The 24699-nt window shown below is 40.0% G+C and overlaps 1 protein-coding gene across 2 annotated transcripts in view; it reads left to right on the forward strand.

Annotated features, from left to right (window-relative positions):
- LOC126092033 (uncharacterized) overlaps positions 1 to 24699 on the forward strand; it is a 149092-nt gene that overhangs the window by 99256 nt on the left and 25137 nt on the right. For both annotated transcript variants that reach the window (XM_049907430.1, XM_049907432.1), the window contains exons 15-17: positions 6591 to 6827; positions 22102 to 22261; positions 23343 to 23453. In XM_049907430.1, coding sequence (XP_049763387.1) covers positions 6591 to 6827; positions 22102 to 22261; positions 23343 to 23453 — 508 coding nt within the window. The remainder of the gene's footprint in view (positions 1 to 6590; positions 6828 to 22101; positions 22262 to 23342; positions 23454 to 24699) is intronic.

Raw genomic sequence — 24699 nt, forward strand, 5'->3', positions numbered from 1 at the left:
CAGTAATTTTCAGATTGTCTTATTTTTAATTGTTCACACCTTCCTTTTGTCTATGCCTTTGCAACTTGCTCTTCATCTCCTTCAGTTCTTGGAAAGATATCTTTCATACTCTTGTGAACATAACCCTCATATTTTCTCTACCTGATTTTCTTTTTATCTATAATTCACTACCTTCTTTAAGTTTGTGATATTTCTCACATATTGGTATTAGTTTCTACTTTCCTTCCTCCTGATTGAGGTGCCACAGTGGATAAGACACTGGACACACATTTAAGACGATAGAGGCTCAAATACCCATTTTAAATTTTAGGTTCTCTGTGGTTTCTCCGATTTCAATATGGTGATTATTTACTTGAATGATTCCTTTCAGAAATACATGACCAGTTTACTTCGCCAACTATTAGAAATAAAAATTATGCTTTGTCTCTAATGGCCTCATCATTGGCTGGACTACTTACATTTTCTCCCTCAGTTTTTCTGTGTTAATGATTTCGCCACTTCTACTGATATCGTTTTCTGTTGTAGTCTACAAGGCTGTTTTTGTACTGGATTTCATATAACACTATTTTCCCCACAGAGAGATCATCCATCTAGTGTGTTAATGGTATACTCAGTGTTCCAAAGGCTTGTGATAAAAAAGCCCATTAGATGTATTAGCAGCCATAAAGAAACAGCAAATAAAATATTACAAGTGAATGGCAAAAAATAGCAACTGTGTTCAGGAGAGTTCTAGGGTGCCAGGGTTATTAAGCATGGCTGTGGTGATAAAGCAACATGGGCAACCAAGAAGAGACCAGTTGGTGAACAGAAATAGGAGAGAAGTATATATTTGCCAAAACGATCCATCGTAGTAGATTAAACACTAAATTTTGTTTTGTTATAAGTGATCCTTTGCTACAATCCAGATGTTATAATTCAGCAAAACCATCTTTTTTTATAGTGGGTTATTAAAAATATTGTTCCAACAGTACAAAGTTAATATTTATTTTTAAATAAAGTGGTTAAAAACAAATATTAACTGTGTGTGCCACAACTAAGTGCCGTAGAGCCATGTTAAGGGGTAAATTGTGTTTGGGGGGGGGGGGGGGGTTGTAACAGGGAGGAGGGGGAACATGTGGGGCAGAAGTGTGAGGGGAGATAGGGCGCCGGATCATTCCTGTGCACTCCATTCCCTCAAAAGCCAAGCAGGCGTTGCCCACTCTGTCTGCCCCATTACATCACAAGAAAAAACTACAGGGTGTTTCAGAAAATTATACGGGCCTTCCACAGTGCACCTTATGACTCACTTGGGATGCAGTATGCACATTGCCCAGGGATTGTTTACTGTGCACAAAATGCCTTAACAGATTCATTTGTTAAACATTTCTTAACAGTACATGGAATGCACATATGAGTTACTTATAACACTGGTAATGCATATATACTGAATCAACTGATCACTCTGCACACTACTCTACACTGCTGGAGCAGAAATTGATTCGTAGGCATTCTGTGCAGCAGCTGTAGTATTCTTCCAGAAAACGCAAATTCCAATACTGTGAGTGCTGCTCCACCTTTTTTATGTGAGTAGACAAAATAACTTCACTGAGCTCCTGTTTATATAGTGGAGTTATTTTCATTTCCTTAAGTGAGTATTTATTTGCAGTTATTAAGAGAGCTAGTATATAAAAAACTCAACACCTGTAGCTACCAACTGTCTACCACACCGAAAGCCTTTTCAAGTGTAACATGCTGTCAATGTGTGTTAGAAAATGTTGAATTCACTGTCTCCGCAATTACTGTGTGGGATACTTTTCTCAGCAGAGGGGTATCAAATCCATCACCCCAGCCTCGGCCCTTTTAAAATCTGAGGTGGCCCGGAGGCTTAAATTGTCTCCCCCTTCAACAAGAGTAGATCATCTAGGAATTCTAGAACTTTAGGTATTTTAGCATAATTTGAGCACGGCTTTACAGCACATTACTGTTATTGACTGAACATGATCAGTCTCATTCCATCAGACAATGGAAACTCCAGGTTGGAATATGAACAATATAAGGAAGATAGATCACTACTTACTGTAAAGAAGACATGTTAAGTTGGAGACGAACAATGAAAAGACGCTTTACACATTTGCTTGCGGTCACAGCTTTTGTCAGTAAAGGGGGATGTACATGCATTCATTGACACAAACGAGCATACCTCATGTGCACATGATTGACGTCCCCTGCAACTTGGAGTGGAGTCAAAGTGTCATGTAGAACGGAGGAGCAGTCTGTAGGGTGGGGGTGGCAGGGGGGAAGGGGAAGGGATAGCAGGGTATGATTGGGGGAGAGAGGAGTGCTGTTTGGCAGAGTGTACAGGGACTAGACTGCCAGGGCAGTGACGAAAAGCTTGGGGGGGGGGGGGCAGCATGAAAGGAGAGAAGCAAAAAAAGGGGGAAAGATGGGCAGGTGTGTTGGCAGAGGGCAGAAGATGAGGTGATAAGACAGGGGGGGATGGAAACTGTTGGGTGGAGAATGTGGGTTCAGTTGGTTACTGTAGGTTGTGGCTGGGATAATTTTGGGAGCAAGGAATGTGTTGTAAAAGTAACTCCAATCTTAACAGTTCAGAAAAGCTGATGTGGGAGGGGAAGATCCAGGTGGCTCGGGTAGTGAAGCCCAGTCCCTCATTCTGTTTCTTAAATGCTACCTAACCATGGAATGAGCCCCTACAGCAGAACCGTTTCTCTGGATCCCACCCCTTCTTTCACAGTGACCTTCACATTTTCAGATTCTGCCAGTCCCTGGCCCTCAAAGGCCTGGTGCTGCAAAAACATATCTCTATGGCACAGGCATCCCAGAACCGCCTCTGCTCCCTCTGCAAGATACCAGTACTGTGAAATCCCTACTACATACATCACATCCTCTGAAACTAAATCACTTGTTCTCCAGCATTTGGAGGAGCATTCTGGACACAACCTCTGTAAGTTTTCCAACCTGCTGACATCCTACTGCCACCTTGGGGCACCATTATCATACCCACAGTGTTCCTCCTTGTCAACCCCTCATAGCACCCAAACCCTGTCTAGCTGACCTTCTGAACTTGCCACATTACACCAAAACTCCATACAAACACTCCACCAAATTGAGAGCCAAAACATTCCCGTAAAACTGTTGCTAAATCCTCAGCTCCACAGAAGTTTCCATCCTATCCAAAGGTCTCACCTTTAACCCTGCATTCACATTTAACCATGATGGACCTGTCAAAGACCTAGTGTCCTCCTGATCCTTGCAGTGCAAACACTTCCTTCCATTTCATACTACCATCCAACAGTGATCCTCCTGTCTCTTCCCCTCCCACCTAAACACCTGCTGATCACCTTCCAGAAATTTCTTATTTCCAACTTAGCCTCACCATCCTTCCACAGGTCCCTTTCTCAGAACATCAGCCTTTCAGCAGAAGAAAAAATAGCCCCCATCCACAACCTCAAAACATATCCTGACCTAATCATCCTACCTTCAGACTAAGGATGCACCACTGTTGTTATGACTTGCAGTGATTACTTGGCGGAAGGCCTCTGTTAATGACCTGACTGCTCCACCTACAAATGCTGCCATAGTGATCCCATCCCAGAAGTCAAAATAACCTCCAATCCCTGCTTAAAGCCTTAGGCCCTTGCCAGAACCTCTCTTCTGAATCCATTTCTCCCCTCATCCATATGATGCCCCACACACCAACCTTCTGCATGCTCCAAAAAATCCACAAAGCCAGCAATCCTGGACAAACCATTGTAGCTGGTTATTGTTCCCCCACTGAAAGAATTTCAGCACTCATTGACCAACAACTCCAACCAAATGTCTGTAATTAGCCTCTGACATCAAAAATACCAACCATTTCCTTCACTGACTCTCTACCACCCTCACCCCTTTCTGGATCCCTACTCATCACTGTTGAAAACCACCCTCGTATACACCAACATCCCTCATACCCATGGTCTTACTGCTATTGAACACTACCTTTCCCAAAGTCCTTCAGACTGCAAACCCACTGTCTCATTCCTCATACACCTTATTAACTTTATCCTAACCTGCAACTACTCCTCCTTTGAAGGAATGTTACACAGACGAACTGTGGCACAGCCATGGGCACCTTCCTATACCAGCCTCTTTTTGAGGCATCTAGAGGAGACCTTCATAGGCTCCCAAAATGTCAAGTCCCTTGTCTGGTTCAGGTTCATTGATATTATCTTCATGATGTGAACTCAGGCCCAAGACCCTGTCTTCATTCCTTCACAACCTCAACACCTCTCCCAATTGCTTCACATGGTCCTACTCAACCTAGCATCCCACCTTCCTAAATGTTGACCACCTTCTCTCTAATGGCTCTATCCACACCTCTGCCCGCACTAAACCCACCAACCAGCACCAGTACCTGAATTTCAACATCTGTCATCCCGTTCATGCCAAAAAATCCTTGCCACACAGCCGGGCCTGGGACACCGTATTTGCAGTGACAAAAATTCTCTTGCCCAGCATGCTGAAGGCCTCACCAAGGCCTTCATAAAGAGGCACTATCTCCAGACAGATCTCCTGTGTCATTTCCTGTCACACCCCCAACCCTCACACCAGCTACAAAGGAGAGGCCCCCTTCATCACCCAGTACCACCTGGACTGGAACAACTGAACTACATCCTTCGCCAGGGCTTTGTTTACCTATCATCATACCCTGCAGTGAGGGATATTGTACTCCAGATCCTCCCCACCCCTTCTGAAGTGGTATTCCATCACACACCCCACCTCCACAACATCATAGTCCATCCCTATGCCACTCCCAGTCTCAACCCCTCGTCACAGGGGCCATATCCCTGTGGCCAATCCAGGTACAAATCCTGTTCAATCCACCCAGCACTTCCTATTCCACTCCTTTCACAGGCTATCATGCCTCATCAGGGGCCAGGCCATCTGTGAAAGGAGCCATGTTGTACACAAGCTCTGCAGTGACCATTGCACTGCCTGCAGTGACCATTGCACTGCCTTTTATATTGGTATGGCTACCAACCACCTGTTCACCAGGATGAATGTCCACTGCCAAACTGTGGCCAAGAGCAAAGTAGACCACCTTGTGACACAAAATGGAAATAAGATATTTAATTTCAATGGCTGCTTTACTACCGGAGTAATGTGGATCTTAACCACTACCTTCAGCTCTTCTGAACTGCACAACTGAGAGTCCTCCGTACAACACATTCTCCACTCCCAAAATTATCCCAGCCTCAACCTACAGTTACCTACTGTCCACACACCCTCCACCCAGCAGTTTTAATCCCTGCACAGTTCACCAGACAGTGCTTTCCTCTCCCCCACCCGTACCCTGCTCACCCTTCCCCCCCTCCCACTCATTATTGCTGTTTCCGTTCTATGTGAAGGTTGCAGTCCGGTCTGAGCAGCTGGTGATGGCGGTCATGTATGCGTGAGGTGTGCTTGCTTGCTTTTATGTATGTATTAATGAATATATATATATGTGTGTGTGTGTGTGTGTGTGTGTGTGTGTGTGTGTGTGTGTGTGTGTGTGTGAGGAGGGGGGGGGGGGGGTGCGCACATGATACGTGAAAATGATTCAATTCAGAAATATCTTCAGAGTATTTAGAACAGAAACCATAAACGAAGTAACTTTACAGGTACAGTTAGCAAAATTTCAATCCACCTATTTAGCCTTGAAAGTGGAAATTTCTCAAAATCTGTAACCATCGGTGCTAACCAAGTTCCGGTACTACTGTAAATGGGCAATAAGAAACATACTTATCATTTTGGGTCTGTACTGTCCCAGTTTCTTAGCATTTTTAATAGCTTAGTAAAACTGAAAAACCATGATTGGTGAGTTACCCTTCTTCTCTCCTATTAGCATGACATGACATGAATGTGCGCATCTCCCATCTATGTTCTCTTGCAGATCAGATCTGTGCTTGCCGCCGCCCCCCCCCCCCCCCCCCCCCCCGCCCCCTCCCTTCATACACATCCACATAGTGTGACAAACAAATGACAGCATATAATTGTCAGCATTGAAGAATGGTGAAGCTGCGACTACTGAGAAGGGTTGCATCAACTAGTGGAAATGCGTAACATTTTGGTGATTCACAGTAGCACAATCTTGTGCACAAAATTCGTAGCATTGGCTGTTGTCTTATTTTATGTATAAAATGTGATTTTATTTTTACTTATGTTTTAAAGTTTAGTATCCACTCTACTGTTTCCGTAATAGTTATTTCCAGAGGAAGATATACCTACAGCTGAAAGGGCACAATCATCAGCATAGTTATTACCAAGTAAATACAAGGGCTGGCAGAGGTAATTGTAAAGGAAAATACGCTTTCCTGCAAATTTAGATTCCTCCTTTTTCATATATTGGCCTGGACTATTTCAAAGGAATAGCTAATAAAATTAGGGTAATATTTTCAATTTCTTCTTTTTTTGTTCTTCCTTTTGACTGCCATCCACTAGTGTGTGATGCTGCCATCTGTTCTCTATTTTCACTTTATTTATTAATAATCATTTTTATCAAAATGATAGTTGTTATTGAGTACTACACAGCTCGATTACAGACGACTTTAAAAAAGTATGCTTTTTTTTTTCAGGTTCTGATATTTTCAACTTTCAAAAAAGTATTGGATCTTCTGGAAGTACTACTAGAATCCCTGGGCTACAGCTACTGTCGCCTCGATGGAGCGTCTAGTCTTGATGAACGAACTGAAAATGTTAATGAGTTTTGCAACCAGGAAAATATATTTGCATTTTTGATCTCGACAAGAGCAGGAGGATTGGGATTAAATCTTGTTGCTGCAGATACAGTCATCATCTTCGACAGTGACTGGGTGTGTATTGTTTTCCTTTTGATTTATGACTACCATTTGTGAAATTTAACAAAAAAAGTTAAATAAAAGGTGATTATGCATTACACTTGTTCAAAATATAATATTAAAGCATTGGGTAATTGGTAATTCTGAGAGAATGTCTACTCCAGACACCTTGTACCATTTAAAGGTTAGTGCTCTGTCAAATTTTTCTTTCATTTCCATATATATCCCATCTCATTTTCATCTGCTTCCTCTTCTCTTTCTATCGTACTGCCTTCAAATTTGATTCCCTCTTATAAATCCCCTGCATATTCCTTCCACTTTTCGGCCTTCCCTTCTTAGCTTTAGAACTGACTTTCCATCTGTGCTCCTATCTGTCGCACACGTCTCTCTTTTCTTCAATGTTTTCTTAAATCTTCCTTTGGCAACATCCATATTTCTATAGTCGTGTGTTTCTACAATCTCGCTTCCCCATTTTGCATCGTCTTTTGATTTCATTTCTTAGCCATCCATATTGCATTATGCCTGTTATATTTGCTGCATTTTTGTTTATTCTGTTTTCAGCAGTTAAAGTAAGTATTAAGTGTGTTGCCCAAGAATTTCTGGTGGGCCTTGGCTTTTTGCCTGTCTGATTGGACTGGTGACCAAGCAGTTTGGTCCCTTCTCCCCCCTCCCCTCTCACCCCCTTAAGTCAATCGACCTGTTTGATCCTCTCTTGGCTTCACTACTCAATTTCTCAAACCTACCCATTTATCTTCCATTGTTTTCTTTTATTATCATGCAGTCCATCATTTGCAATGCTTCGTTCAGAGAAAATTTGAGTCTCGTAATAAATAAATAAATACCCCACTCATACAGTTATAGCTGGTGGGGACTTCAACCTTCCCTCGATATGTTGGCAAAAATACTTGTTCAAAACCGGTGGTAGGCAGAAAACATCTTCAGAGATTGTCCTAAATGCTTTCTCCGAAAATTATTTCGTGCAGTTAGTCCACAAACCCAAGCAAATTGTAGATGGTTGCGAAAACACACTTGACCTCTTAGCTACAAACAATCCATAGCTAATAGAGAGCATCATGACTGATACAGGGATTAGTGATCACAAGGTCATTGTAGCTAGGCTCAATACCGTTTCTTCCAAATCCACCAGAAACAAACGCAAAATAATTTTATTTAAAAAAGCGGATAAAGTGTCACTAGAAGCCTTCCTAAGAGACAATCTCCATTCCTTCCGAACTGACTATGCAAATGTAGACAAGGTGTGGCTCAAATTCAAAGATATAGTAGCAATAGCAATTGATAGATTCATACCTCATAAATTGGTAAGAGATGGAACTGATCCTCCATGGTACACAAAACAGGTCCGAACGCAGTTGCAGAGGAAACGGAAAAAGCATGCGAAGTTCAGAACAACACGAAATCCCGAAGATTGGCGAAAATTTACAGACGCGCGAAATTTGGCATGGACTTCAATGCGAGATGCCTTTAATAGGCTCCACAACTAAACAGTCTCGAAATTTGGTAGAAAATCCAAAGAAATTCTGGTTGTATGTAAAGTACACAAGCGCAAAGACGCAGTCAATACCTTCGCTGCGCAGTGACGATGGTACTGTTACCGACGACTGTGCCGCTAAAGCGGAGTTATTGAACGCGGTTTTCCGAAATTCCTTCACCAGGGAAGACGAATGGAATATTCCAGAATTTGAAACACGGAACAGCTGCTAGCATGAGTTTCTTAGAAGTAGATACCTTAGAGGTTGCGAAGCAACTCAAATCGCTTGATACGGGCAAGTCTTTAGGTCCAGGCTGTATACCGATTAGGTTCCTTTCAGATTACGCTGATACAATAGCTCCCTATTTAGCAATCATATACAACCGCTCGCTCACCGATAGATCTGTACCTACAGATTGGAAAATTGCGCATGTCGCACCAGTGTTTAAGAAGGGTAGTAGGAGTAATCCATCGAACTACAGACCTATATCATTGACGTCGGTTTGCAGTAGGGTTTTGGAGCATATACTGTATTCAAACATTATGAATCACCTCGAAGGGAACGATCTATTGATACGTAATCAGCATGGTTTCAGAAAACATCGTACTTATGCAACACAGCTAGCTCTTTATTCGCACGAAGTAATGGCTGCTATCGACAGGGGATCTCAAGTTGATTCTGTATTTCTAGATTTCTGGAAAGCTTTTGACACCGTTCCTCGCAAGCGACTTCTAATCAAGCTGCGGGCCTATGGGGTATCGTCTCAGTTGTGCGACTGGATTTGTAATTTCCTGTCAGGAAGGTCGCAGTTCGTAGTAATAGACGGCAAATCATCGAGTAAAACTGAAGTGATATAAGGTGTTCCCCAGGGAAGGGTCCTGTGACCTCTGCTGTTCGTGATCTATATAAATGACCTGGGTGACAATCTGAGCAGTTCTCTTAGGTTGTTCACAGATGATGCTGTAATTTACTGTCTAGTAAGGTCATTCAAAGACCAGTATCAGTTACAAAGCGATTTAGAAAAGATTGCTGTATGGTGTGGCAGGTGGCAGTTGACACTAAATAACAAAAAGTGTGAGGTGATCCACATGAGTTCCAAAAGAAATCCGTTGGAATTCGATTACTCGATAAATAGTACAATTCTCAAGGCTGTCAATTCAACTAAGTACCTGGGTGTTAAAATTATGAACAACTTCAGTTGGAAAGACCACATAGATAATATTGTGGGGAAGGCGACCCAAAGGTTGCGTTTCATTGGCAGGACACTTAGAGAATGCAACAAGTCCACTAAAGAGACAGCTTACACTACACTCGTTCGTCCTCTGTTAGAATATTGCTGTGCGGTGTGAGGTCCTTACCAGGTGGGATTGACGGAGGACATTGAAAGGGTGCAAAAAAGGGCAGATCATTTTGTATTGTCACGTAATAGGGGGGAGAGTGTGACAGATATGATATGGGAGTTGAGATGGAAGTCATCAAAGCAAAGACGTTTTTCGTCGCGGCGAGATCTATTTACGAAATTTCAATCACCAACTTTCTCTTCCGGATGCGAAAATATTTTGTTGAGCCCAACCTACATAGGTAGGAATGATCATCAAAATAAAATAAGAGAAATCAGAGCTCGAACAGAAAAGTTTAGGTGTTCGTTTTTCCTGTGCGCTGTTTGGGACTGGAATGGTAGAGAGATAGTATGATTGTGGTTCGATGAACCCTCTGCCAAGCACTTAAATGTGAATTGCAGAGTAATCATGTAGATGTAGATGAAAGTCTTGATAGTGTTTGCTTCTTTAAATTTTAGCCAGCTCCCATCTCCTTAGTTTCCAATTTCTTCCATTTTAATCAGCAGTTGATAACCAGTAAATAGGGAAAGGAAAATTTTACGAAAATGATAAGACGGAAAATAACAAATAATTAGTGGTTTCAAGGGCAGTTTACTAACAATTGTAACTGATAGTTACAGAATGTTATAACTGCATTTTGACTCCTGATATCCTCAATGTTGAGTTTTGTGTATGATCTTAAAATAACAGTTCATTTCCTGCATAACGAACTTTGATTTTATGATGTAATTAGCAAAAAAGCACCACTGAATTTGGCAAAAAATCACCATAGAGTTTGGCAGAGAAACAATGCTGAATTCGGCAAACAAACAACACTGAATTTGGTCATGAAATAAAACAGTTTTTTTCTGCCCTTACCAATAAATTATGGTGAGAGTCCGTATCTGTCCTTGTAAATGTTTTTCAGTTTACAATGTTATTGCGAAATCTCAGTCTTGAAAAATGAACATGTTTTACAACAAAAAAATTTTAAGACCTGAAGGCGACAGCAGAGTTGATTGAAACTGGTTTTCGTAAATAAAGAAATAATTTGTGCAATCTTGTCTGTTGATTCGTTTTTTACAAACTGACAATGAGCTTTGCGCATGGTATATTAAATTGGATATTGCTGTGTTGCTGACTCAGATGTTGGTTAACAGTTTTAGAACCTCTGAACACTTTTAACATTATATCCCCATAATGTGAGCTAGTGTGATGTGCATTTGATCATGGGTGGAATTGGCCGAGAGTGAGTGCAATTTTATCTCAGATCGATTTTTATCCCTTTTCTCTGTTTTAACCACATTCCTGGGTGTCTATGACCCGGGACAACTGGGAGATCCGGGAAAGACCCGGGAATTTTTTAGAATTGCGGGAATTTTTCATTGTTTTAGTTTTCTGTTAAATTTTTGTAATTTGTCTGGTAAGAACCAATACTCTAACAAAGAATATTACTGTTTCTCGCTACTCCAGAATAATATTGCAGCAATAAAAAATGAACGTGAGAAAAAAAAAACGAAAATAAAACTTAAGTTGCAAAGGAATGCACCACATTCAACAACAAAACAGAGTGCTCATATAAGCATCTGCCAACAGAAAATGTGTGAAAGGTCTTAGGAAGACTATGCAATGTTTCATAACAACAAATTACCTCCGAGGAGCGTGACGTCACAGTTGTTTACATTAGAATCGTTGGAGCGGCTACGAGCGAGCTTATGCGCATGCGCGTATTAGTAACTTCTCCTGCTTCTGGTTACAGAAGTGTGGCAGTTAGCTGTATAAGCAATAGCAGCAAGCAACCAGATGCTATCCGGAAGAATTTCACTGTTGCGACAAAGCAGCCAGATTCACGTATGCGCAACAGGCCCGGAACTAGGGGGCTGGGCGCAGGAAGGGGGGTTGTGGGGATGGTGCCAAATTTGTATTATTGAGAAAAAAGACCTTGTTTCACAAAGTGTAGCATCCAGCGCACTTGGCCTATCGATTACTCATATGATTTTGAAGGCATCCCTATTGGTTTTTGAACAAATTCTAAGTTGATTTCTGAAAGAATTGTTAAGTTGATTTTTCAATGCGTGCATAGTGTGTGTGATGTTTCTGCCAGGGAATCCCCGTCGCATCTAGAAATAAACATTCCTGCAGACAAAAGGGGACGAGCATATACGAGCTGAGCGGTATAAAGCTGAGCGGGTGAATGCCATTCACTGTGTGTGTGGTTGACTCAGTTTGCAAGTGATCAGCGTTGTTATAACTACTAGCGAATTCCATAGATTCGGACTACCAGAGTAGAAATAAACGACTAACAGGAATAACAGGCAACAAAGATTGCATATTGTCTCCTCCGTGTATTCAAGAAAATGAAATTTTGACAGAAAATTTTTGGCCCGACCGCTACACTACTAAGGGTCAGTTATACAGTCCCCGGCTAGCAGCCGCTAAAGTTCTATTGTAGGAGTAGCGCGGAAAACGCGTTGTACGAACGCGTAATAATGCCTGATCGGAGAATAAATGCGGGATAACTAAACCGGTGATTGTGGCAGGGTTAGTGAAGTTAACCAGAGAATCTACTTCTCGATCTCATGCTTCAGAAGCTAGAATGTATGAATGAAATATGAAACTATTTCCTAACATGGAAAACTTTTTGCTTGTAGTAGGCCTAATAGGCATTTGATATTGGTACTTCGTGAATTATATTCCACCGTGTTATAAAAATGAACATTTGTGCCAAAACAATGTCGTTTATATGGCGTGTGTAACAATTGCTGCAATATTAGGCAGGCCTATTTCGTTTCGTCTAGGAGTGACAAAATACACGTAATCAGATCGAGAAACCACACCAGTTTTGGGTACTATTAGTATAACAGCTTTTCTAATATTAGACAATGACATTTTGTTTTTCATGTAGCTAAACTTTGATGAGGTAATAGATTCTTTCCTGGAAAGGAAAGTACGCCATATAAAGCTATGTCAAGGTTACAGAGAAAAAAAAAAAGCTAGGACCTAAGGATTGAAGAAATATTTACCGACTTGCTTGTCTGTTGTCTTTACTCGTTTTATGTATCCTATATTTAATTTTATGCCACACAAAACACCAAGTTATTAGCTAATACACAGTAAAGACTGCAAATTCCCTGAAGAGTTGTAGTTCTGCCGGTTACAAATAATCCCATCCAGTATTAATTGCGAGAATTTTTTAGAGGAGCAGAATGTCAAACCAGCCGACTGGGAGCAGGAGAGGCACCACAGGACATTTTAATTTCCACTGGTGTGAATATAGTTTGATGGCACCCATTACAAAATATTACATGTTTGAATTCCACAGAGCAAAATACAGAGACGTGCGATGGAAGAATGCTGCGTGGAGAGGTGTGGCACTGCACTTTGGCACACTTAAGACCAAATAACATGTCTTACATTCCCTCGAACATATATGTTTTATGTATCAGTTTCTTCAGAAAGATGTGTGCTAGAAAATGAAGATATTTTTGAAAAGTCGATTTCGTAAATTTTTAGCACCCTACCTCAAACGCTCGAGGGAGGGGTAGCGCCACTATCTAATATTGGCCCGGTTCGGAAATATCTTAGATCCGGACCTGATGCACAGAGCATCTGAGTTGTAGTGGGGAGGTGGTAGTCCCTATGTGACCCGTGTTTACGTTAAGTGGTTTTGCTGTTTCCTCTTCGTTTATTGCTCTCACGTCAAATGAAAACAAAACGGATTTCTGTGGCAGGGGGCTATCAAGTGAATTAAAATACATTCACATAATTATGGAAGGCTCAAATACGTAATTAGTTTCAGATTTTATTTTGTTTCCACCTTTCTGACAGTCAAGCATTAATCGTCTTGCAGAACAGTGAAGTTATTTTTGTCGATTTGTTAAGGAAATTTGACTTTTATTAATCTTTTCTGCTGAGGCAGTCAATTTAGTTGAAACGAAGTGTTTAATTCCACACAATTGGCTAGTTCCAACTGTTGGCTGCATTTCAAGTTCACGTTTTCATCATCCAGCACGTATGGCATTAAGCCTTAATAAAGAACCAAGCATGAGATAATACACTACTGGTACTCCAAGAAAATTTACATCTGAATCTGGACATACGAATGTGCACTTTAGGCCGAATGATGCATTTTTGTATAGTTCACAAAATTCCTATGCTCTTGGAGTATCCTCTTATGTCTTGTTTCTTTTATGGCATAATGTAAGATCTTTTAATGTTTCCTGCGTCATCGTAGCTGCTCAATTGTGGCGCTTTCTGGCAACTGCTGAAACAAATCTATTTCTAACAGGTGCGGGAAAATATTCCGAATGGTTGTTTGGAAAGCGTTACTTTCAAAGTAAATTTCCTTTTACGCAAGATGAACTCTGTGCGTGAATGTCTGATGAATTTCTTAAATCACAGAGCGTTTGACTCTCATTCAAAAATCAAATCTTTGAGGACGACCATTTAGAATATGTTCAAGCCCAGAAGATAAGACATTTATGTCGTCGTCAAAAATTTTACTGGCACATTTGTGTGATGTAGCTTAAAGTGGAACATGCACAAAAAAAATCAACATTATGTGTGAAAGCATAGCTTCTCTTGCAGCTTATTAATCTTAGAGACCAATATTATACGTAAAAGCTTTTCTTTTCTTGTAGCAACACTGTGTATATTAATTTAAACCATTACCTTTCCCTATTTGTGCGTTCGCGCTACTTAACAGTGATGTTGCTATTGGCTGACTACATCACGTGTCCTATGCTCTGAATATCCGCTGTCATTGGCTGGCAAGATCACATGACATGAGCTACGATTGGTGTACAAAAGCGCGTTGCAATCTCGATCTCAGTCCTTCGGAAAGTAACATGCGGTATTTGGTGGAGTTCGAATTTATACTTTCGTAATACGAAATATGCAATGTACATGTTGCTGCACATCAGACATCTTTCCAAAACGTGTTTTTTCCCCTGAGTTTCGTTTTCTAAAGTGCCGGGAAATTATACACCAGTGTATAAAACCACAACCATTGAAAGGATTGATAAGTTGTACAGTTTTGAGGAAAAGTATACTGTTACTTAACATGGAAAAAGGGTATTTTCATCTGGGAGAAAGTGTATTTTTAACTGGGAAATCCAGGAAAAATCTGGGAATTTTTTCTCCTCGTCCATGTATACATCCTGCATTCATTTCAGCTAACTTTGTAAGGGCACTGATAAAGTTGTCACCTGGGTGACACACACACACACACACACACACACACACACACACACACACAAAGTTAATAGCATTGCTTTACTGATATGTAAACTAGCGAAAGAACTGGCTCCAAGGTTGACATCCAGTGAGCCACACAGATTTATATATTAACTCCACCCATTGTCTGACACTTTTTAAAGAAAAATGTATGTCGGATTCCACCACATCCCTTTCAGCAATACGGCAAAATCAAATTTACTATGGAGATAAAAAAGAATGGGGTATTCGCTGGTCCTCAGTGTGGAAGTTTACCGAAAGCCTGATGGTAAACTTGGCCACAGAATATACGGGAAATTCACCAGCACGGACTGGTACTTACATGCCTCCTCCCACCATCACCCTATGCAGGAGAAATCCTCCCTGCACACTTTAACCAAGAGGTCCCCCAAGATCAGCAGTGAGCAATAGTTGAAACTGGAACGAAAAACCTTTGGGTCCATCTGTGGTGCCAGTGGTTACGAGATGAAGATGATAAATAAAACTAGGGTAACAAAGGCTAAAGGCAATAGGGAAGAGCAGAAGGAAACCAAAACACCGTCACATTGTGGACAAAATTCTCTGCCGAGCAGATATCAAGCCAATTTTCTGAAGCAGCAACAAAATAAAACATGTTCTTGGATCAACAAAAGATGCAGTTGACATGCTACGTATTACTGGAGTTTATGAAATCGACTGCAAGTGTGGACTAGTGCATTTAGGTGACTCAGGGTGACCGGTTAGTACACAGATATCTGAATGTGAAAGATATATCCATCCAAGAAAAAACACAAAGTTGGCAGTGGCAGAACACCAGGATCAGTAAGGCAAACAGCTATCACTCAGAGAAGTTTGCATACTGGCAAATCAGCCACTTATCTAGAGGAGGAAGATTATAGAGGCAACAGGAATAACCAAGTGATGCGCCAATGTGAATAAAGAAGATGGTTACAGGCTTCCAGTGTCCTGGCTGCCAGCAGTAACAGCACTATGGAATAACATGTCTCGCCAAGTCACACGCACAGGGGAGGCCACAGCGGCCTTAAGTACACAGGGCATAGGCATCTATGCACTAAGCAGAAAGCAAACAGCACTATGCCACATATGCCGGCAATTTCTCATTTGCCTGTTTCCGCCAGTGGCAAGAAATAAAGCCGATATCAATAAATGCCCCCCATCCCCCTGGCTCCTCTCCTCATCCACAAATATCAGGTTAAGATAACAGCATCTTCCACAAGTTTTTACTTGTTTGGCAGTCAGTAGAAATGCCAGAGGAAGGCCATTTGCAGCAGAGGCTGAAATGTCAGAGAATTATACATACAGGGTGTCCCAGCTATCTTGTCCACCCAAAATATCTCTGGAACAATAACAGCTATTGGAAAACGACTTTCACCAGTATCAGTGTAGGGCTGGGGCCCATGAATGTACATATTTGGAAACATTCTAAAACGAAAGCATATGTGTTTTTTAACACAAACTTATGTTTGTTTAAATGGACTTCCTATATTTTTTCTTTAGCAATCCATAGCCTGACAAAGCACATACACAATGGCGTTGATTGCATTACAATATTCCCATTCCATCCCGAGAAATTGAGACACGGAGTTGACGCTTGAAACACCCGACATGCGCTGCTAGCGCACGTCCTGAGGCTCAGGCGTGAACCCCATGCTGCCCGTAATCGTGATGTGATTGACATGCGTAATCACACTTCCATACTTATCAAGAGGTCCAAAGCGAATAATACGGTCTGCTGCCATCCTGCATTAACTTCGTACATTCCAGCAGGTATTTATCCCATAGGCTAGGGGTGATGCGGTTCTGTAACATATCATCAACTTAATATCTTGGGATGTAATGGGAATATTGCGATGCAATCAACGCCATTGTGTATGTGCTTTGTCATGCTATGCATTGCTGAAGAAAAAATATAGGTCAATTTAAAAAAAAACATAAGTTTGTGTTAAAAAACACATATGCTTTCGTTTTAGAATGTTTCCAAATATGTACAGTCATGGGCCCCAGCCCTACATTGATACCGGTGAAAGTCGTTTTCCAATAGCTGTTATTGTTCCAGAGATATTTTGGGTGGACAAGATAGCTGGGACACCCTTTATAAACAATGTGATCACATATTCTGAAGAATTTCACTGAAAGTTAGCTATTTTTACTCTCAAAAGTTACGTAAAGTTTCCTGACTATTGGTTTTTGGAAAAAGTCTTTGTTGACTCGCAGGTTGGTGTGTGATTTTTATGATCTGCAAAAGGGCACACACATATGAGTGGGAGTGGGTCCTACTTGCATGATGAGCACTGGAGTGACAGGTGGCACCTTCTGAGACTGGGGATACCTACTTTAAGGCACAGGCAATTGTGTGCAGCAGCAATTATCTTAAAGCTTCCTAATTGTTAATGCATATCACTATGCCACAACAAATTCTCCTAATGCCTCTCAATCTAGCCCATATATGATTTCAATTTCACACATTACGAAGCAGCCTGTAGATGCCTTAAAATTGGAAATAAATAAGACTTGAATTCCATTATTGCTACTCCATCTATGAAGCTTGATGTAATGTTATCTGCTTGGTGACCTAAGAGTTTCCTCTATGATTCCAAGTGTTATGCTGTGTTATCTATAGCTGTTTCAAGAACCATGAGATAAAGCAAAACTGTGTCGAGAAACAAATGAACAGCTTCTTAAAATTGCAGTATAGTGGTTTGGGGTTGATGTGTGGCTATAGACAAGTTTTGATGCTTTGAAAATTTTATATAAACAACAGAATCCATTGAAAGTTCATCAGAAATGAGATGCATTGTGATAGGTGCCACTCTAATATATAATGGAGTAGGTCTTGCAGTGTCATTTTTTTATAACGTTGGACTTCCGTAATGAGCTGTACTCATCTGTGCTACTATTGTAGGATTGTGTGTCCTTAAATTTTCCAAAAGAAAATCATTCCCTCTGTGTAATATGTTTTCACAAAACCAGAGTAAAAGGTAACAGGCCATTCAGTAATGAATCAGTGGACTGGTATAGAAATAACGTTTCAAAATTATTTCTTTACATTTGGTGTAAATAAAGATTAACATATGTGATGCATGAAGAGAAATTTTGATATGAATTAATGCTGGATGATATCTTAGAATCTTGGAAATATGCTGTACACCCAAAGTCCTTACACGAGGACAGGAAATTTGTTTTTGCCGTAGCAGAAAGAGCCACCCAGGTTTTCAGTTGAAGTGATATGGGGTAACCATTAGGATGCTTAGATGGGTATTTGTACCTGCTGCTTGCAAGTCGAACTCAGTACATTAAACAAGTTAAAGAGGTCTTCTGTGTTTGCTTGTGTGGTGTTCTTATTCTCCTATATCTGGTGACCTGACACCTGCCATCACTCCATATCTCCTACCCTCACATTCTCCTTTACTTTATCATCAGTCTATATTACCTGGCTGTAGACAGTCTACTCCACTAGTGGTTGTCACATTACATTGTTTGGTTAATCTTTTCATCAGCAAAACCTTTTTATAAATTTTACATTGGGTCTTCCTTAGACAACTTGCCTTTATTGTTATAATGGACAATCAGAAAATCTGTTCGAAGACCATACAGGCCAGAAGTGGTGTGCCAGTCAGGCAGAATGGCTGTGGCCATTGAGGCAATCTTCACACTGATGCATCAGGTTGAACATACCCGTTTGGTAAAGCACCGTATCCTGCTGCATAAAGAAAAGCATAGCTGCCTGCTGCACATCCTCATCTGATAGGAATATCAACCCTTCAAGGCCTTTTTTAAGGGATTGAAAGCTTAATAATAGCAGGGAGAGATCAGGACTGTAGGGTGGGTGCTCAAGTATCTCCTACTTGACTAGGTGTAACTTCTGCTAATTCCCCAGATCAATTGGCATCTGTGTACTGGTGTTTGTCCTTCGGCAGCCAAGAAAAGAATAAGAGCACATTGGCCCTGTTTGGATGTGTTTGGTAATAACATCGCCATAGTCGAAGTTTTTGCATTTACCACGCATGCATCGGAAAGCCATAAATGCCTCAGTAATCCTTGCTAACATATCAATGCTTATATACTCACATTGGAGGCCCACCGAGTTAATATGTGCTTTTTGATCAGCTGCTATGGACAAAAGTCCTAAAATTTTAAAGCAAAAGTAAGAACTCGTTAAGTAGTAAAGACATTTAACCACGTAAACAACAACGCAGAAAACTTCGCTAGCTATAAGATGAACCTTTTTCAGGTCGTGTGGAGATCGAAAAAGGATTAGTCTGAAAATCAGTAAAGTTAAGTGCTTTATTTATCTGTCTGTTGATGAATTGCTGCTTCTATCATTTGATTAATTTTACCTTGATGCTAGAAATATTTGTACATCTCCCGAGGACACACTATTACCGTAATAACAGTCTCGTACAGTTTCCAATAGCTACACAACCTGGCATCCTTATAGTTGTTACTGTAAGGTCAGTTGAAGCTAGTGTTTTGCCATTGTTTTATACTGTTCTGTAACACAAGTGACATTGTGAGTTCTAAAGTTCCTAGTTCCAAAGTTCTTGTGAGTCCTAAAGTTCCCTGTTTCAAGCAAGTGTGTCAGTTACAGTTAGTTTGATCAACATCAGGTTAACGTATGTACAGTGCTTCGTGTTTCATGTGCCTCTGTTTACCAGAACTTTGTACCATATTGGAAAAATTTACAGTAAAACAACAAATTAATGAACCGACTTTAAATGAATATTTCCATTGGTCACGGTGAAACTCCCATGAGAACAATGTTATTCCTGTCCACTTTTAAGGGATAAACATGAAACATTCTGCAAATTAAAATCCAATTTCTACACAATTCCTAATGTGTCCAAGAGAACTTATAATTAAATTTTCCGCAAGAGTTTCAAAGTTCTTTCAGTTTCACACAGGTCATAGATCGTGTCGTGTGATACAGTAAACAGTAACCGTTCTAATCAAATGACATATACCTAGATCGCAGTCAGTAACTTGACATCCTTTGTAATGAAACCAGCAAGTGTGTTGAATAACTCTGAAATCAATTTTGACCTTATATCACAGTCAGTTCACGAAGAGTGAAAAGTGCGGTAGTTTTTTTTATAATTGTTTGTTTATTGAATGGTGGAAGTTATCAATTTTACTTTTGTCAGTTTATGGTCCCTGAACATATAAAACTTAACAGTGCAGCAGAAGATGATGGTCTTCCATAATATTAATGACACTCTTAACATAAAACATTCAGACATTGTGAAGATTTATGATTTAGTGTCGTCTACATGTGCAGCATACTCAAATTTAAGAAAGCATTCTTAAATACTGAGGCTAACAATTCCTTTGGATCCAAAAGGAAGAATATTTGTTAGGCTACAATTGATGATGTGAAAAAGACTCTTTTGAAGTTGTTTCAAAGAATTAGAAGTGGCAACATTCCAATAAATGGAAAGAGGCTGTAAGAAAAGGTTCTTGAAATCAATATTGAAGACCTGAAAAATTCAGTGCATCAAATAGCTGTTTGGATCATTTTAAAAAACATCACACACTATTCTTTCAAAGTGGAAGTGGAAAATGTGAGGCTGTGGTCATAGAAAATGCAAACCCATTGGAAGAACATTAGATTGTCACAATTGATACAGAGTTATGAGCCCAGAGACACTTTCAGTGCTGATGAAACTGGCATCTTGTATGCTTTACTTCCTGCAAAGTGAGTAAAATGCCACAGATGTAATAACAAGTAAAGAAATGATGATGGCACTATTGTGTGTAAGTAGGGAAGGAAATGAAAACATTGCCCCCACCAAGAAGAAGAATGGAGTAGGATCCATTATAGTTCCGAAAATGTAACATTCTAGCACTGTTTTTGGTTGTGATGATGATTTCGTGACTTGCACAGCCAAGATTGATGCAAGTGAAATGTGTGAAATGCTTTGATGATAAAGATGAAAAGGAAGAAGAGGCGGTGGCCGCTGTTGCTTCAAGTTTTGCTGCTGTTGTGTGAGGAATTTGTACGGTCAGAAACTTCTTTGCTCTTTTAAAACAGATGAATCTGTTCTAACTTGTATCAATCAACTGCTGGAAGGACAAAACAAACGAGTCTCAATTTAAAAAAGAATAAATAGAGGATGGATTCTGTGAAAAGTGAAATAATTGCATGGTTGCGTCTTTTAAATTTGTACCACAGGATATGGCAATTTCATAATTATAGTGCTCATACCACCTAAAGATACTTGAATTATGATTTTAGGTTCCTCCTTCCACATACTATGGCAAAACCCCTTTTAAGGAAATAATATTTAAGTCCCTAGGGATTCATTAAGAAGAGATTTTACAGTGCATCTTCCGTTCCTTACATATGGTAGTTGAATAAAATGGTAATGGAAGTTCTGAATAGTGTACATAAGAGCACTCTCATCAGTAAACTACAATGACTTTTAAATTTCTGAGGAATCATTGTGCTAAATCGTGTAACTAATTAAAATGTTAAAAATGGACTGTGAAAAAGCTGTGGATCAGAGAAGAAAATTTTGCAATGTTAGTTTCACAATTTGTTAGAACATAATTTGTGATAAAAGGTAGTTTTTGTTTGTTACTGACAAGAAAGGCACACATCACATGTTTGTCCCTTTTCTGCCGCACCCAATTTTCTCTTTTAGAGGTTCGCTCTAAACAGTGGGTGCTCTTTAATATTTCTTTTTTTATTATTGACTCTTCAGCAAATGTGTGTTATATTTTTAACCTCCTTTCTTTTACTGTTCTGAATTTGCCGACTTAAAGACATTCTTTGCTCTGTAAGTGTCTTTGTCAGGCAGGCAGAGATCGAAGACAGGGTGAGGCTTTCCTTGCCACTGGATGATCCCTGGGGGACCCCTCATCTGGTCTGACAGAGATTCCAGTACAGCCCATACACTTCTCCATAAATTCTTTCTCAGCTCTGGCATCAGCGTTGCCTTCGGTGGTTCAGTCTTCCCACTCCTACGTATTTTCATCATCAGCATATGTAATCTGGGGATGTCAAGAATTCCGGATGAATTACCCCTAGATCGAGGAACTGGTGACCTTGCTGTTTAGTCCCTTAAACCCCAATCAACCAAATTAGAGGAAGGCATGCTTGTTAGCTTTCATTGCTGCCATTTCATTGACTTCACATGTCGCAAAATTGGAGGTAGAGCAATTTTAGAATGTCACGTGTTTTGTTAACATATTGCTTCTTTTACTTGCACGCATTTGACACTTGCCTCTTTTTTTTTTCTTTTGCAGAATCCACAGGCAGACCTTCAGGCCCAGGATAGGTGCCACAGGATTGGGCAGAAAAAACCAGTTAATGTTTACCGTCTTGTAACCAAAGGTACTATAGATGAAGTAATAATGAAGACAGCTGTGGCCAAGAGAAAACTTGAGAAAGTAGTTATCCTGGAAGGTGTGTACTATAATTAGTGGTGAACGTATGTTGAAGCTGGTCTATGTAGTGAACTGTAATGTTCTTGTAATAATTTCCAAACTACACATTATTAAACCTACTAATCGCATACTCCAGGAAAATATTTGGTGTGTTGGTTGATGGGGGTAGCAGAACCAACAAAAGTCCCAAGATAGTGTAAGACTTTAGAATGATATTCCCTTGTTTTGGGTCTGTAACAACTTTAGTCCAGTGCAAAATATAGTGTTCACTAACATTGTTGTCACCAATTTGTGTTGTGTTTTTGTTGTAGTAAGTTTTACTTCATGTGGCATTAACTTCTTGTGTTATGTGTCCTTTCTGTGCAAAAGCTGAAAATGAGCAAAAAGCAGTGTTGGCTGCTAACAGACTCCAGCTAAAATCACAGGAAGAGAATGCTGTCAGTGCAGGTAAAGTACCTTGTGATTTTGTTATTGATTGATCTAAGCCCCATCAGTCAGTGTGCCAAATGTCTTCAAGGAGTGCACGTATAATGGTATCTGTGCAGAGTTTTTGCCCGCGCGCGCGCACACACACACACACACACACACACACACACACACACACACACACACAGTAAATTTAAAATAGATTACTTCCAGTATAGTGTTTCAAAGGATCTGTGGGCTCATTGCAGCTGAATCCATTAACATCACCATGTGGATGCAATAGATTTTGTATTGTAATCATACTATTTTGTTTTTTTCCTCTTTTCTTTTCAAAGCACATACTATTTATATTCACATAGTTAGCTTGAAGTAGTGACACAAAATACGCTTTCAGTACTGTGCATGTTTGTTACAGACACCAGCAGTTTGACTGTACCCACTTCACATTAGTCAATATTCTTGCAAATTGCTTAATCTGAATTTTGTAACAGTATTTACATGCATGCATGTTAGGTTTAGCCATATTCTTCATAACTGGAGTTTAGTGGAGTTCTTCTTAATACATCCATGAGAAAGCTGTCCTCCCATTGACTTCTCATTTACGATGCGGACATTAGTATTAAACAAAAATTATATAGCTGTAATAACAAACTTCTGATTTAATTCTTCTTCAGGCAAATTCAACTTAACTGCAGATGGCGCAAATACAGAGCTCGATAGAGATAAATTGCGACATCTCCTGCAAGAGTCATTGGCGCATTGCGTAATAGATTCAGGAGACAGTGGTAAGAACTCCGAATTATATTCACTTTTAGAAATTTTAAGATTGAAGAAGCTGCTTATTATTATTATTGCTTATTATTATAAAGGAGACAAAGCTGTGTTGACTTGAAGGTTGGCTTTAACATTGTTGTGCTTTATGAACTGTGATTCTGTTGTAGGTAGTGTTCCTGTCTTCCGCTGAACTTTGAACTGACATACCCAGCCACTTCTAGGCAACCTATATTTTAATATTGACTCATAAACAGAATGCAGCTTGGTGTTTTCCACATTGACAGATCATTACAAGAGGTGAAAAAAGTGACAAGTGACAGGGAAAAAATGCCAGTGAATGGCTGAAGATTGAACCCCTGGGTTTGTGGACTTATTGCCAGACACTCACTGGGTCACACCTTATTTATTGTTATAAATTTATTTTCAGGAGCTGTCTCATTAAAATAATTGTATGAAGCAGGCTGAAAGTTGTGGTGTTTGTTAAAACCTCTCATATTCTATACATATCATAAAATAGTCTCCTGCTGTGGGGGTTTCTTCCCCATATATTAAGGCTAATCTCGGGAACTAATGTAGGGATTTTGATATGACTTTTAATAATAGATAGACTGATCCAAGTAGAAGATTTGTGGTATATAATTTATTACCATTACACCACACACATTGTCTGATACATAGTTCTCGAGACTCATTAGTGTGACACAAAGCATTCTGCCTCAGTTGATCATTCTGTCTGATCTTCATGATTTTGTCATTTTTTTCTCCATGGAGCCTCTATCTTCAGTCCACTTTGTCCCTGGTTTATTTGGGACCTCATTTTCTGATCTAACATTCCATTAGTACATCTTAACTCTGTATATGTCTTTGACTTCAGTTTCTGTTGAATCTATTTGTGCTTATCTAGGTAAAGTTTGACTTTGGTACGGTATTGTTGATCAGACCTCTTGTATGTATGTCGGAATTCTATTGGTGAGTGTTATTGGTGGTAGCCTGCTGATATGCCTGTAAAACTTTTAACGTTCTTTTTTTAATGTCTGCTGCTGGGTTTAACATCTTCTCTGTGGTTTTCATAGTGTGGAATCTGCATCCCTCTTCTGTCAGCTTTTGGCTGAGAATTTTCCTCATGATTTTGCATTTTTCCTTCAGTATGCTTTCCCTGTCACTTTTCATGGAATACTAGTGTCTCACTTGCATACGGTATTCCATGTTTGTTTACTGTGTTGTAGTGTCTGATCTTTGAATGAGCGTGTATTAATT

Source organism: Schistocerca cancellata, chromosome 7 (assembly GCF_023864275.1).
Source record: "Schistocerca cancellata isolate TAMUIC-IGC-003103 chromosome 7, iqSchCanc2.1, whole genome shotgun sequence".
Lineage (NCBI taxonomy): Eukaryota > Metazoa > Arthropoda > Insecta > Orthoptera > Acrididae > Schistocerca > Schistocerca cancellata.